This window comes from Salvelinus sp. IW2-2015, unplaced genomic scaffold (genome assembly GCF_002910315.2).
Source record: "Salvelinus sp. IW2-2015 unplaced genomic scaffold, ASM291031v2 Un_scaffold1137, whole genome shotgun sequence".
Taxonomy (NCBI): Eukaryota; Metazoa; Chordata; class Actinopteri; order Salmoniformes; family Salmonidae; genus Salvelinus; species Salvelinus sp. IW2-2015.
The window spans coordinates 82404-99608 of NW_019942749.1; the positions used below are offsets into that span (position 1 = coordinate 82404).

At 43.9% G+C, this 17205-nt stretch overlaps 1 protein-coding gene across 1 annotated transcript in view; it reads right to left on the minus strand.

Annotated features, from left to right (window-relative positions):
• Positions 1-814: 814 nt before the first annotated feature.
• LOC112069865 (transcription factor SOX-6-like) overlaps positions 815-17205 on the minus strand; it is a 259626-nt gene continuing 243235 nt past the window's right edge. Inside the window, 3 exon segments of the mRNA XM_024137247.2 lie at positions 815-6522; positions 7621-7837; positions 9391-9633. Of these exon segments, the coding sequence (XP_023993015.2) occupies positions 6210-6522; positions 7621-7837; positions 9391-9633 (773 nt within the window). The 3' untranslated portion in view covers positions 815-6209.

The window sequence follows — 17205 nt, forward strand, 5'->3', positions numbered from 1 at the left end:
CTGCATGTGTATATCAACTTGAAACTATGACAACTGTAGTGTATATCAAAAACCTAATCTCAAAAGAAATATAAGACCACCGTGTTGTTAATTGTCTTGGAATCAAACACCTCTGAAAGGTTGTTGTTTCCTGAAACCTTGCCTACAAATGACTCCATCTTGTTACCCTCGACCCTAGGCCTAGCAAGATGATGATGAGCCATGAATGGCAGGGATCCAAGGAGATGAATGACCACACGTCGTCTGAGTTGATCGCTCTCTGCCTGACCTTTCCTCTGGCCCTGCTTGGCACATAAACCTGGCTGTGTCTGGCTGCAGGAGCACACACACTGGGCCTTGCCCTCTGAACGTCTACCTGCGCGATAGGTCACAGGTCCTCTACACACCATTACTGCATGCTTTCTCTGTCTCCCTAATGGTCTCTTCTCATTGGACTGGAGGGCTGGGATGCCACAGGGTTTCAGAAAACAGCATCATTTTCTTGAGACAAAAAGGTAATAAACATAAATGTATTGCTTTGTTAGAGTAACAAATGATATTTTAGGCATGAGGTTGAGGATGTCCGAAAATGGACACCATACAATAATATAATCTCTACCATTAGTTAATGTGAAAATCAGTTTGTGGCACTCATTCTAATGATAAACTATGACTTATGGGCCACCTTAGGTAAATAATTGTCCTTAAAAAATGCAATCCCACACTGCAGTAGAAAATAAAATGTTGAAAAGTACCATGAGAAATCAATGTAGTTTTTGCATGAGAAATCAATGGACAATCAACGCACAACAACAACAAAATAGAGACTCGGATCTTAAAACAAAATGTCTCTTTAATTTGTAAGTGTCAACAGCAGTACAAAAGATGGGAGTGATGGTGAGACTTTGTCACACAATTTCTTACTCTTTTACGCAAAAGGAGGAAACTCTTGAGGTAAATGAGCTTAAACAGGCAGTTCTACAACCCACTCCTGCCTTGTTACATCAATGGATTGAGTACATATAGAAAGATGATGTTACATTACAATATGCCTGAATGCATCCTGTGGGGAACACAACCTAGATATTTGCACACATTACTAAGGTGCCTAGATACACCCAAATGTGTCAGTCATCTGGTGTATTTTATTTGATATAGTGTATTAATACTACCAACACAGAGGAGACTGGTCTCCAATACATACCACTGTAGAATTATTTCACCTTAAGTTTACCTCACGTCAATACTGCACATGGAAACCAAAGACTTGCTGGTTTACATTTTGAAGCCAAGCAAAATAAAATATTTTAGTACCTTTTCCTTTTTTTAATTTAACAATAATATCCTCAGCAAGTAGCTGTCCTTTTGTACTGTATGAAGAAGAAAGTGAACACAAATGTGATGGCAACCTTTTTTTTAAGTTCAATTAAAAACTTTACACTGGACTGTACAAGATATTATGATAAACTATTTACATTTTCAGAATTAAAACATTTTTCAAAGCAGCAACAGACACTATTTCATTTTCTCTAGTTACGCCCTTAACAATACCTGCCCTGGACCTAGGTACCTGCCAAGAAATTGATTTCTACGCAGAAAACTGTATCAGTCTGCCAGCGGTTTCAAAACAGCAACAGCCCCAGCGACAGAAGAGCCACACACAGTGTTGCTTGAGAGACAAAAAATRAATYTAGAAAGCAAAGTACCATTGACAACTGTATAAGTTGTCCCCAACAGCAAATGTTACACTCCTGAACAGCAGCTAGCATGTCAGTCCAGCATGTCAGTGAATTGTGCTAACTCAATGAACACAGAGAACATTCCCACCATATACATCACAAAGTTCAATGACAGAAAAAAATCATTACAGTTAAGTTAAGTTATTGAAACAGCATACAAGCTTAGTCTTCAGTTGTTGAATCTTGTTCGCATTTACATGGCTGAGAGACAGATGGATTCATAGAAAAGGTCATGACTACACTTTGCTGATGGCTGGATGGGCTGCCTTTAAAAAGGTCAGCAACACATAGAAAAGGACAAAAAGAGTATAGGCCTAGAATACACACGAGTGGCTCTGCATTGTGCCACGTTAAAACGAAAAAATATTTGCACACTCCCTTCAATTTCAGCTCCCCAAGAACCTCACTTGTGTAAAATTGCCAATGAATAAAATCCTCTTGGGTCATTCTAATTTTAAATGTAACAAATGCATGCAGATGTGCAATTAAAATGTAGCTATTCATCTATGCTACTATCAACCTCTCCGTTCAAATTTGACACATAACAGTATAACCACTGAGGGCTGTGAAAAACACAAAACAAGATAAGGTATGTCGCTAGGATTGAGTCATGATTGGAAACGCAAGTTGTATAATACAAACATATACATCCTAACTGCTTGTTGTTCAGATGAATTTTAGCACTGTCCCTATGAAAGATACACAGTACTTTATTTGTACTGACTGTGCATGTAATTAGATACAAATGAAGTTATTTATTTAAAAAACGTTTGTCCTTAATGTCCAAGGCTAAGGAGTATAGCTTGGGTTTTGATTGGCTCCTTGAATTGTCTGAGGGAGGTCATTGAAACGCTAGCAAGAAGGGGCCTGTCTGTCTATCTCAGCTACAGCTCCGTCCAATACTGCTCTCCTCAACCGTCCAATACTGCTCTCTTCAACTGGGATAAATATTCAGAATCTACATGACGTACAGTGACTTGTCAGTTTTAAGAACATGGATCAACATACACTGATGTAAAAAAGGAAGAAAAAAATAACAGTCAAATACATAACTAATACTTCACTAAGTACTTATGAACAAAAATATAATTCTATTTCCTATGTTGTATTTACAATAAAATCTATAATGAAATGGTGAATTTACTGAAAAATGAAGCTCCAATTGATTAAACATATTTTTTTTCTCTCTGATTGTTGTCCTTTCATTATGTTCTACTGACAATTTTAGAGCCAACAGTGGCTAATAAATACAATGTCTATACTCACTATATAGCTTCAAATACAATATAAAACACAAAACATATGTGACCAATAAAATGTGTGTCTGAAATGCGGTGTTTCTCAGCTAACCAGTTACTATGCAAGCCTTCTGTTGAGTTTACTGCTCAGTCTCTCTCGCGCGCTGTCTCTCTCCCCTTGGTGGCCCTGGAGCATAGACAAAGTGTTCATTCACTACACATGTCTTTGCATAAATAAACAAAACAAGTAGACTGAAAAATTATTCAAATCTGGTAACTGTGAGAACGAGCCCACGAGTCCAAGTCGTCGTGACTTTTGTTCATTCAGGTTTTTTTATGGTACAACAGCTTCACATTAGTCAGAATTGATAAAAATACAATTTATATCCAGTGCTTATAACACTTTGACTCCTTGCGAGATATAAGTTCTTCGTTTTTTTGTATTTTTTTTGTTATACAAGCGCAGTCAAGTTTCAGTCCTATCAACAGTCCTTTTGTAACTACCAGCACACTGAATTGGTTAGGCATGGACATAGAAATATGTACAAATCACGTACAAATCAACCAATCAACCAGCAAACAGAAGTAACAGCTTAAAAACCTAGACATGTTGACCTGGAGGGAAATCCGTTTAGGTTTGTGTATGGGAGGAAATCCTAGAAAAAAGCATTGTACCTTAAAACAACAATAGCAATAAAGAAACCAACCAACCAAAAAAAGAAAACGAAACTGAAATGGCAATTAATAATGAGGTGCTTAAAAACTTCTAAGACTTAAGATAAATGCTTTCAAACGTGGACACAACACAATAAAAGCCAGCTCTGAATGGGTCGAGTAAAATTAAAAGTACTAAAGAGCCATCTGTATCAATTAGACCTGGGAGAGTAATGCAGTGACCAGCAGTGGGAGGGAGTCCTGGCCATGCAGACAGCCAGCGCTGGTGACCAGCCATTTAGATCATTTTAAACCTCTGGGCTTGGTCTGAAATGGACAGGTTCAAGGGCACGGGAGGAGAATAGCCGGCCTCATGCATTAATAATGCTGCATTTGAGATGATACCCACTCGTCAGTCATTTTAATAATCCCCCACAGCTTGATGTACTTGTTCCATCTGCTCGCCAGCGCATAGTGGCTGGGCCAGGGCGGGAGCCAGAGTGGAGGCCTCACTGCCTGCACTTTGATGGAGAGCACAATAWGYSCTACGTGCCCCGTCCTTATTGTTCCCCCTCTCTCCTCTCCCCAGCCTAGCGCTGCCTGCCACTCTGAGCCAGATGGCACCCCCTGGSTGTGGGGGTTGCCATGGGAAGGGGTCGRGACAGGGCAGGGGCAGGGCAGAGAGGGAGGCACTTAGTCCTTCTGGCCTGTAGGAGGGCTGTATTATGGACAGTAAGGCCTTGACTGCTGGCCATCTCTAGCTGTTTCTCCATAGGTAACAACCTKGGATCTGTTCAACTGGTAAAATAACCATTCAAGAGGTAAAGGACTTTCAGTTTGTGACTGATTGTCACAARATTAAGAGCTGATTGATTGTGTTATATKTCATAYTCATTGTCTGTATGTAAATAAAATACAGAAGTGCAWTTTCAATTGCTCTAAAATACTTAWGTTTAACTTTATGTAAAATAGGCAACTGGYCATTATAAAACAACAMAMATTTTGTTCAATATAAAATATTAACTTAGTTGAAAAATGAAGTAGTAAGTGTTAATATCTAAGTGCATGAATGTAGAGAATCACCATCTCAGATCTGGTGTGGTTTATGAATGAAATACTGTTGTGTTTAATATGACTTGTTAGAATGTAATACTTTGTCTGTAACCCTCYTTTAATAAAAACACAATGTTATTCCCTCACACACTGCCTCTTCTCTTAAGACTGCTGCAGTAGTTAACTCTGCTTTAAGACCTTCTCGTGTCAATTTAAGATTTACAATGTCGAAAAAATACTTAAGATTTAACAAAAAAAATGTAAGACCAAAGACTTTAAAACTTGCCGCCCCAGTAGGGGCTAAAGTATTTAACCGAATGTACTGTAGCTACACATTGTAAAACAGCAATTTGTGATTATAATGCCCCCAAAGCTGCCTTTCGCTGCCTTTCCAATCCCACAGATTGGATGCCTTTGGCCCCTTGGAATTCTGGCCTGATTACAATCACTCTGATTAAGAACTTGGTAAGACTGAGTTGAAGAATGAGCAGAGAGTGTGAGGGGAGTGTTATAGTGCTCTGTGTTAGACTGGGCTGGTGACATGAGCTGGAGAGGGACAGGGAGAGAAGGGCTGTTGGTCACCGCATTGGTCTCCATGGAGAACAGCTGCCATTATGAACAACCACACCTGAAGCTATTGCATCACTTCCTGTTCCTGCCCTAGACACAGCACACTGTCTCCAGATTCCTGAGTGTTTCAATATAGAAGGTATATAAAGAAACTGGATTTTGAAGCCGCACTAAGATATTAAGAGATTGTCTAAGACTCGAGTCTCTCCCTCGAGACTCAAACAAATGATTTAAGAGAAAAAAACCTTGAAACGTTTGGCACATCTGCACAAAATCGTACAGTATGTTAATAATACCAATAATAACTCTAATAATAATAATAATAATAATACTAATACAATTAATAATACGGGAGTCTGATTATGTCCCAGAATTGTGGAATTGCTCTGTTTGTTTGTTTTTAGTTAATATGAATTTCCAAATATTTTGCTTTCTAAATAGTTTCAAATAAATTCGTATTTAAAACATTCACAAGCTGTTGGCTGGCACAGCATACCTGAGTGAGAATATATAACTCCCATCAAAAACAGTAATGAAATCTATTAAAAGCATTTAACTGAAGAGAAAAAAATATGTATATCTTAAGAAAAAAGGTAAGACGGTAAGAATTATGGATTCATATCAAACGTTACATTTCAAGTCCTGTCATCCAAAGTTGTATRGGCAATAACCTAATTGTGTAAATGTCTATGAACAAAACACAAAAATATAAACGATGAGATAATAAAAAACAAAAAACAAAACGAACTAAACCAAACGGCTTCACACACTGTAAGAAATATTTAAGACCTTTAGCTGTTGATTCTGACGGAGCCACATATGCATGCAGGCTCCTAAATGATGCATCAACAGAACCATTTATTTTTGTTCTGTATTTTTTTGTTCTTCTGTTTCTCCTCCTTCAGTCAGTCTTCCGCCYTGGGGATGGTTCTCCAGTATGAATGTGTGTATGTCTCGGCTCGGGTGTTGAGAGGCCTCAGTTGGCGCTGACGATGGGCTCCAGTGTCTCAGTCTCACTGCTGTAGTCCGATTTGGGCTCCTCGTCAAAGTCCTCGTACATGTCCATCTCATCTACCTCTCCGTTGATGATGGGGTCGTTGGTTAACATGGCACTGGGCTCTATCTTCATGTTGTAGGTGCTCTGGATGACGGGAATGGCCGGCTCCGGGCTTGCTGAGGCGCTGGAGCACTCAGACGTCATGTGAGGGGAGGGTGTGGTCGTTGCCATGGTTATGGCCCCAGGGTAGACCACGCCGGCGCTGGTGCTGATGGGGATTTGCGGTTGTTGCCTGTAGGGAGAAAACGAAGGACAGAGAGAGAGACTATTAGACAAGTTTGTTCCTGTTTCATCATTATAATCCAGACTTAATTCTCATAACAATATCAGTTCTGTGTTATTTGAAGTAAAAAGGCTTTACTTCAAATATGTATAAAGGAAAACAATTAGAATCACATGGGATGAGCAAATGGAAAGAATGCTGACAGTGTGTGTGCTGCTCGAGTCAACCCTAAAGACACCTCCACTTCAGCACTTAAACTGAGAGAGCTAGCTGGATTAACTGTTCTCCACAGAGGTGTGTTCTCAGCCAATGGTTCTGTGAAAATGATTTGGGAGAACAGTTGTCCAGACAGCACCGTTCTGAGTCGTTCTGAAACGGCACCCAGTTTATTGGTAACATAAAGCCGATTGGTGGTTAGTGCGCTCTCTCTCTCTCATCTGGTGTTTTAGCAGTGATTGATACTCCAGTGATCGTATAGCTTACGGGTGATGAGGGAACACCTGGAGAAGCCTTCTCCTTACTGACCACACGCAGTAAATGAGGAAGTTAAGCTCCAGACAGCTGCCCTCCAGGCCTCTGTAAATCTATACTTATGCTTTATATCCTGTAATAATGTCGGCATCTCTTTCTCTGCTATTGCTGTCGGCTATTGTATCAAATTGATAAATCACTACTACTAAAAAACACTTGACAGTAAGGTGGACGAGGAAATGTGTTTGACTTGGGGTTTCATTAATGCTCCGCAAATCGGTTGGAAATTGCGTACGACGAACTATCACCACCGTCATCACTACACGTGGAGAAAAAAAGAACACTTTTTTTTTTTACGGAAAAGGGAAACTAGTTAAAACGTTATTCATCTATTCTGAGGGCTGTATAACATACATGATTTAACAGGTTGATGAATTGGGTTGATTGGAAGGTCAGGGGCTTAGTGTGACAAAGTACCTGACACATTACAACCATCTTTAGTGTAAGCACAGTGAAGAGAGAGTCTGTTCTCAGGCAAAAAGACAACTGATTTCAGAATAGTCATTTAGCTGTGTGTCTACGTGTGTGTGTGTCGCGCCTGTGCTCTAAGCCTGGCGTTCTTCACTGTGCACCTACCCCACAGTGAAGAACTGCCTCATCTCTTGCCGTCGCGAGCGCATCATCTGCTTGTACTCGCCGATGCGGAGCTTCTTCCCGTCGATGATGCAGGTCCTCTTGGGCCGGGGCTTGTACTTGTAGTTGGGGTACTTCTCCAGGTGGATCTTACTGAGACGGGCCTGCTCYTCATAGAACGGCTGTTTCTCCTGGTTGGTCATAGACTTCCAGCGAGAGCCTGTAACACAACACAGACACACAGATATCAGTAAAACATACACTTTGAATGTACATTTTCACTACAGAGGTGTAAAAAGTACTTAGGAATAATTAGTTAATAAGAATCAATAGATAYATCAATGCAAATAGGAGTTTCCATTGTGGATACAGTATATTATTATGTGGTCTCTGTAGTAACCATGTAAACCCATAAAGCCAGTGGCTGGGCTGTGGGTGAGTTAACAGAAACTACACCAGGCCTGTAAATAGTCTCTAGCTGATCTCTAGTGTGTCCTGCTCCTGCTCCTGCCTGGGTGACGCCACTTTTAAAGGCTGTGACTCTCAGTGCAGTGGGGACGAGACCCACTGTCATTTTTCATGACAAACACTGACGGCAGTGACATGGCGGTAAATCCATCTGTAAGAAAGGGCTGATTGAGCCACTGGGGCGAATCAGACAACATGCCACCCCCCGCCTCACCCCCCACTCCCACTGGTACCGGGCTACAAATGTTTATGTCCACATAGAAAGGTATAAACCACAGTGGGCTTCAGCTGGCAGCTGAGCATAAAAGTCATTAAGAGATTAAAATTCTTACAAAGGTTTTAAGTTATACCCTGTCTGAATCAAATGTGCAGTTAGAAATAATTTACTTTTTTATACGGAGAACAAATATTTTCGACATATCAATGAACGACTGTAGATTTCAGCTCTGGACCGCCAGACCGTTGGGTCTCCCGTCACGAACAGTACCGTGTTAGATTCTGTCCGACAGGCAATTTGCCTCCACAGTGTTCCACTGTTTCATGAATGGCGTTCTGTTTCTTCTGGTTGTATACACTATGGTTAAAACTACACGTTTATCACTATTGCCAACAGCCAAACAGCCTAGTGTTTATACCAGCTGAGGGAGATTTGTGGGAGAGGAGAGAGAGAGGAGAGAGAGAAGGAGGAGAAGAGAAGAGAGAAGAAGAGAGAGCGAGAGCGAGAGCGAGAGCGAGAGCGAGAGCGAGAGCGAGAGCGAGAGCGGAGAGAGAGAGAGAGAGAGAGAGAGAGAGAGAGAGAGAGAGAAGAGAGAGAGAAAGAGAGAGAGGAGAGAGAGAGAGAGAGAGGAGAGAGAGAGAGAGAGAGAGAGAGAAGGAGAGAGAGAGAGAGAGAGAGAGAGAGAGAGACAGAGCTATTGAGGAGGAGTACACTACACCAGACTTTAAAAAGGGAAGCCGCTTTCAGGTTACTTGCTATTGTTCTCTTCATTGTGCTTAATAGGGAACATTTAATTTTAACGAAAGCCTACAACATCATTTATATAAACTGATTGTATCAACTTATAAGGACTGTTTTTTCAGAGACAAATTCTCATTGACAACGCTAGTTCAACAAACCTATAAAAATATATATTTTTTCATGCCAGTTTCCTGACTTTCTGAGCAAATCCGATCCTGTTCCTTCCAACTTGGTCAAAACATTTTCTAACACAGGACGGCTTAACAGGACTGTAACAGACTCTGTAATGGCTGGATGAAGGAGAGAGGTATGGCTGGAAGAGAGAGAGAGAAAGAAGAAAGGCTTACCCAGGATCTTGCTGATGTTGGAGTTGTGCATGTCTGGGAAGGCTTGGAGGATCTTGCGGCGCTCATCTTTGGCCCACACCATGAAGGCGTTCATGGGTCTCTTGATGTGGGGCTCGTTGCTGTTCCTCCCCCGGGCTTCCCTGTAGACCCGTGCCTCGGCTGTGCTGGCGCCTCCTGTAGGCCAACAATAATACTGTTGTGGTTTATCTGCTCCGGTACCAGAGCCATTCAGAGCTTTCCACCCTGGAAACACCAGAGTAGGAACAAGAAGGAGAAGAGAAAGCGAGGCGAGCAGTTAATCAACTGCTACGAGCCACGTTCAACCCCCATACCCAATGGGCTGTCATCACTACTACTGAGACTGAGACTGGAACTGAGACTGGGGCTGAGACGGGCTGAGACTGGGATCAGGGGTAGGGTAGGATTGGTGCTGGAGCTGGACTGAGAACAGGGGTAGGGTAGGATTGGTGCTGGAGCTAGACTGAGATCAGACCAGACCAGGGGCAGGGTAGGGTTGGTGCTGGACTGAGACCAGACCAGACCAGGGGCAGGGTAGGGTTGGTGCTGGAGATGGACTGAGACCAGACCAGGGGTATGGTTGGTGCTGGACTGAGACCAGACCAGACCAGGGGTAGGGTAGGGTTGGTGCTGGAGATGGACTGAGACCAGACCAGGGGTAAGGTTGGTGCTGGAGATGAACTGAGACCAGACCAGGGGTAGGGTAGGGTTGGTGCTGGGACTGGACTGAGACCAGAACAGGGTTAGGGTAGGGTTGTTGCTGGACTGAGACCAGACCAGGGGTAGGGTTGGTGCTGGAGCTAGACTGAGACCAGACCAGGTGTAGGGTAGGGTTGGTGCTGGGACTGAGACCAGACCAGGGGTAGGGTTGGTGCTGGAGCTAGACTGAGACCAGACCAGGTGTAGGGTTGGTGCTACACTACAAGGTGAAGGAAATTGAGTTCTCAAGGTTCCTTTCCACTGGACCAGACTGGCTCTGACAACTGGATTTGACGAGCATGTTTTGAATGTAGAACAAGGGGACATTGTGAGAGCAGGGGAGCCACCCTACGAATCAACACATGTATCCAAACCCAAAAGAAGAGAACCATGACTTAAATACCTGTTAAATATTTTGTCTGGGGCTCGACAAGCATTCACACTTCTATACTCAGCCCCATACATTTCAAACTGAAGTTCCAGAAGTTTCTTTAAAACAAGCACGAATGCCAACTTAAATAACAAATATGGTGCGTGAGGCAGTCCTTCTAAGAAAAATACAATCAAGGAGGGAAGAGACTCTGCCAAGTGCTTAATATAACATTCTTCTTCTTAAGCCCCCCTCCCACCCCCCCCCATTTGCTTCCTTTTATATGTAAGATGTGAAAGAATTAAATAAAAGCTGTATGAATATTTAAACAAACAAAAACATGTTGATAAACAAGGCTTGAAAAATAAGACAAAAAAAGCTTTCCATATGCTACCATCCATCTTTAATGATCCAAAATCTGGAAAGGAAAGTTTAGGATGACTCATGCATATTTCATCATCCACATGTGAAGTGTTCTCATTAGGATCTTCTACTAGCCCTCCATCTTGGCACACGTTACCTGCACTTTGATTTCTAGTATTATTTCAGTTGATAAACAAAATCAAACTGTTAATGAGTAATGGAATGTAGCGCTACTCTGTGATTAATTCACTATCCACAGACTCAGTCACTGGCTCTATTCAGCACAGTACAGAGATAAGCCCTGAAGTAAGACATGGCGAGAAGAGGACTGGCTCAACTTTAGATAGAGCTTTAACTATCTATAGGAGACTGTTAAAGGAAACAGTAGGTGAGAGACAACACGCAGGCACGCACGCGCACACGCACACACACACACATCCCGCTGGGCTTGGGGTGGACAGCCATGTCCAGACTGATAAGGGGATGGAGGTCATGTGGTGGTAGGCCTGATCTCTAGGAGCGTGGCCTGGGACTTGGCTGAGGCTTGGCTGGGACTCAGGGGGGACTCCGGCTGGGGTCCGACCGTCCAGCAGGAGGCCCTATTCTCCCAGGCCCCCGCTGGGCTGTGCCTCCATATAGGGTCTCCAAATCCATTTACACCAGCTCATGTTTAACAGTCATACCGACACATTTATGATCCAGAAAGGCTTCCCTTTATCTGGGAGGCCAGTGCAATTTGCCTCTTCACACTGTCACGGTACATCAGCCAGAGCCCTGGGGACTCAGCTCTTGTCATTTAGCCTCCGCCAGGCAWCAGTCTCAGAGCCACAGTCATATCAGGCATCTGACAGTCAGACCCGCTCTCATCTGCCTGCTCTGCACTGTGCATGGATGGATATAGCTACCTCTCTGGCTCAGACTGGCCTGCACCATACTGTTCATATGATCATCCTCCTTCAGAGCYCTGGGGAGAGACCCCGGTCAACAAGCTCTTCTAGAGCCCAGCCTTTCTTCTCCAACTTGAGGTAAAAAGCCTGTTTCTCAACAGACATACACACAAGACAAAAAATCCTCTCACACCTATCTCTCCTTAAAGGAATACTTCAGGATTTTGGCAGAGTCAACTTGTGGATGCCCTTTTTATGTCTCTGGGTGCAGTTTGAAGGAAGTTGCTAACAAGCGCTAGCGCAATTGCTAACGTAATGACTTGATGTCTATGGGTATCTGCTAGCTAACACTAGTTAGCATTGGCTCGCTAAACTACCCCTAACCTCCTTCCTACTGCACACAGAGACATAGAAATGGTATCCACTAGTCCATCTGACTCTGGGGAAGTAAATAAAAGGCCTCATTGTCAAAATCCCGAAGTATCCCCTTTAACACACACATACCTGTACACATGCCTGGTTGAGAAAAACCTATATGTCTTTACCTCCCTGCTTTACGCCGTCAGGATTCAGGAATAATACACTACCTCTGCTGCCACCGTCCCCACAGTACATTCATTTCATTTAGCACGCACTCACTGTACAGGATGAATTGATTTCACTTTGTTTGGTTTTGACAGSCATGTTTATTGTGCAATGAAATGTGGTRTGGCGTGGGGCTGACAGTATCCATCAACGTAGGCCAATCTGCTGACTGCCGGGCCAGATGAAGGTATTCATTAGGGCAGGAGCGYAGYGCTCACTCAGACACGACAGCCAGTGTCTGCGCCCTGGGATCGCTCGCTYTAATTTACGATGCCCCCCGTGCCATTACTCTGCCACTGACACTGATTCAGCAATTTATATACTGGCATGCATGCATACGGGCAGAGGTGAGCCTCTTACGAGGAGGGGGACACAACACGGCCCGCCACCCTGACACCAGCGCCAGGAAACAAACCACTTCAATCAGTTCATTAGAGATGAGGCCCGTGAAGCCCTAGGTTCTGGTTCGCCAGGCGGAAGACGAGGAGGAGCACTTCTTCTCCAGTTCGTATCTGCACCAGCAGGCCATGAAAGGGAAATCTATGGCTCCTCTAAACAGCATTATAACATCCTGGTGGCTTTGTGTGAGTATGGAACGGAGTGTTGACGGGCTAAGCAGACCCAGATTCAGAACCAGACTCAGGGCTRRGGGCTCTGTCTGTCAGTGTTGGGACTTGGAGCTGGGAGCAGAAATGAGCCTGACCCTGGGCTAGAAGGCGGTTGCTAAGAGCCGCATGATGCCACCACTCCATGGGGACAGAGGACCGCGTCCGTCCCCTGTCTACATTCTGGTGGCTTTGTGTATGGTCACACCCTGTGGGAGGTTTCTTCCTGCCTCGCCCTCTGGGTGTTCATTGGCCCTGGGGCAGGGTAATCATGATGTGTCCTATCAGAAGCAGCAGCAGCGCCACTGAGGGAGCTGGCACAGGCAGCTTCACCAAGCAGTACCCTACAACGGCACAGTAATGCGGTAATTTACAACAATGCTGTGTTTCTCTCTTCAATAAAACACCAACACTGTTCTGACTTTACAAACAAGCCATTAATGTAGATTTTTTGGAGGAGCCAGCACGTTGGGAAGCAGTTAGGTAGTGTGTGGATTGTATAAATAAATACAGATGTTAGCAGTGACAGGGCAAGCCCCCAAGGGTTGAGGCTAGGAGGGGGAAGGGAACAGGGAGGGCTGCTTTAATCACATTTATCTGTGATTATCGAGGCCTGCAGCTCAATGTGACGGAAGCGATACTGAGAATCTGCTTTTAAATTTGTTTCTCCCACAGACACTGAAGATGAGCAGCATGATAATATACAGAGAGAGACAGAGAGGCGACGAGGAGGGGAGAGAGAGACGGCAGGGATACCCGAGGAGAGAGAGAGCCGAGAGGAGGGGGGTAGGGCAAGAGAGAGAGGAGTGAGAGAGAGCGAGAGAGAGAAGGGAGGGGGATAGGAGAGAGAGAGAGAGAAGGAGAGAGAGAGAAGGGGGCAGGGAGAGAGAGGGAGAGAGAGAGCGAGAGAAGGAGAGAGAGGGAGGCGAGAAAGAGAGAGAAGGAGAGGGGGATAGAGAGATAGAGAGCAAGAGAGAGAGAGAGAGCAGGGGAGAAGGAGAGAGGGGGAGAGGGGAAGAGAGAAAGAGGGAAACGAGAAAGAAGTCGAGATGGAGGCAAATGGAAGAGAGAGGGAAAGAAGGAGAAAAAATGGTGTAGTGTAGTGAAGCCCAGCAGCTATGACACATGTGTTGCTGCAGGTTCAGACTGGACCCTGTTGCCGAGCAGAGCCAGAGGGCGGGTGCTGCCCGTATCCTCTCGGACCGCCTTTCGCCCTTCGGGCTTTGGTTCTGCCAGTGCAAGGGCGCGAGCTGTTTACCGGCGGGCTGGAAATGCGTGCTCGGTGCAGGAGGAATCTGTCCGTCGGGAGATTGAGGAGGAGCCACTAGGTCCAGCGTAGCCAAGCCTGACAAGCTCCCTGCTCGGCCGGCCTGCAGTTGGGGAATCAGAATCGGCGGAAACACCGCCTGACGTCAAGAGGGTACTGGGTACTGCGGCAGCTGACCCAATTAGGGGCTCTGTGCCAAGCGGAGGGGATACGCAGACCCGAAGGTATGCAGTGGATGGCCAGATATGACAACAATCCGGCAGGTGTGGAGATGACGAGAGGGTGAAGGTCTATTGAACTCCTCATGAAACAGAGTATGGGACACATGCGCAGGTGTCTGGGGACAGTATTTATGACACTATGCAGTGACTGGGACCAGGATATGAGCACTACTGCAGTGTATGGACAGATATGACACATGCAGTGTATGGACAGATATGACACATGCAGTGTATGGACAGATATGACACATGCAGTGCTCAGTGCCTCTATTCAAGCCGTGGTTCATAGTCCGCTAATTAAACAATAACATGCCAGTTGGATGCTTTGAATTCTTCCATTTCTATGTGTGTGTAAAGGAACTAAAAGCTGACAGGTTGGCACTTGCATGCCACAGTATAGCTCTTACTTTTGTCTCCTCCATCTCCTCTCGCATGCCATCAGCCTTAAAGTGGGGCAAGGAGCATTCCTGTTCACATCTCACTATTCCAGAATGAATCAATAAAACCTGGGCAACCTGGGCTGACATGCCGTCTCTGGGCCCTCAACAACATGCAAAACCAACTCGTCCTAACAGACTATGGAAATGACACACAGGCACACGGGCACACGCACATTAATCTCCAAGGATAGGCCTATATGAATAAAACAGAACTATTGGAAATCAAACGTGAACTGTATAAAGGGAATTGTCTGAATTGTCTGAATCAAGTAAATGTTTGCAAATGGAATGTTTTATCCCTTCATCAAAAACCATTTGAATCCATTGTTTTGGGAATCAACCAACTTCAAAAAGGGACACCCTAATTGATCTAATACGTTACACTTGTAACTGATATGGTCTCATGTCTAAACCACCCAATTTGAGCTCAAACAAATAGCCTCCTATGGGAACATTCAGGGCAATAAAAGTCAGCCTATAATTCCCATGAACCTCTGGTTAGGAAGGAAAACAACAACATGCAACCAACAGATGTCTGGTAGGAAAACAACAACATGGACCTCTGGTTAGGAAGGAAAACAACAACATAAACCTCTGGGTTAGGAAGGAAAACAACAACATGAACCTCTGGTAGGAAGGAAAACAACAACATGAACCTCTGGTTAGGAAGGAAAACAACAACATGAACCTCTGGTTAGGAAGGAAAACAACAAACATAAACCTCTGGTTAGGAAGGAAAACAACAACATAACCTCGGTTAGGAAGGAAACAACAACATGAACCTCTGGTTAGGAAGGAAAACAACAACATGAACCTCTGGTTAGGAAGAAAACAACAACATGAACCTCTGGTTAGGAAGGAAAAACAACAACATGAACCTCTGGTTAGGAAGGAAAACAACAACATGGACCTCTGGTTAGGAAGGAAAACAACAACATGAACTCTGGTTAGGAAGAAAACAACAACATGGACACTCTGGTTAGGAAGGAAAACAACAACATGGACCTCTGGTAGGAAGGAAAACAACAACATGAACCTCTGGTTAGGAAGGAATACAACAACATGAACCTCTCTGGTTAGGAAGGAAAACAAACAACATGACCTCTGGTTAGGATGGAAAACAACAACATGAACCTCTGGTTAGGAAGGAAAACAAACAACATGAACCTCTGGTTAGGAAGGAAAACAACAACATAAACCCTCTGGTTAGGAAGGAAAACAACAACATGACCTCTGGTTAGGAAGGAAAACAACAACATGAAACCTCTGGTTAGGAAGGAAAACAACAACATAAACCTCTGGTTAGGAAGGAAAACAACAACTAAACTCTGGTTAGGAAGGAAAACAACAACATAAACCTCTGGTTAGGAAGGAAAACAACAACATGGACCTCTCTGGTTAGGAAGGAAAACAACAACATAACCTCTGTTAGGAAGGAAAACAACAACATAAACCTCTGGTTAGGAAGGAAAACAACAACATGAACCTCTGGTTAGGATGGAAAACAACAACATAAACCCTCGGTTAGGAAGGAAAACAACAACATGGACCTCTGGTTAGGAAGGAAAACAACAACATGAACCTCTGTTAGGAAGGAAAACAACAACATAAACCTCTGGTTAGGAAGGAAAACAACAACATAAACCTCTGGTTAGGAAGGAAAACAACAACATGAACCTCTGGTTAGGAAGGAAAACAACAACATAAACCTCTGGTTAGGAAGGAACAACAACATAAACCTCTGGTTAGGAAGGAAAAACAACAACATGAACCTCTGGTTAGGAAGGAAAACAACAACATGGACCTCTGGTTAGGAAGGAAAACAAACAACATGAACCTCTGGTAGGAAGGAAAACAACAACATAAACCTCTGGTTAGGAAGGAAAACAACAACATGAACCTCTGGTTAGGAAGGAAAACAACAACATTAAACCTCTGGTTAGGAAGGAAAACAACAACATGAACCTCTGGTAGGAAGGAAAACAACAACATGGACCTCTGGTTAGGAAGGAAAACAACAACATAAACCTCTGGTTAGGAAGGAAAACAACAACATGAACCTCTGGTTAGGAAGGAAAACAACAACATGGACCTCTGGTTAGGAAGGAAAACAACAACATGAACCTCTGGTTAGGAAGGAAAACACAACATGGACCTCTGGTTAGGAAGGAAAACAACAACATAAACCTCTGGTTAGGAAGGAAAACAACAACATGAACCTCTGGTTAGGAAGGAAAACAACAACATGAACCTCTGGTTAGGAAGGAAAACAACAACATGGACCTCTGGTTAGGAAGGAAAACAACAACATGAACCTCTGGTTAGGAAGGAAAACAACAACATGAACTTCTCAAAAAAAT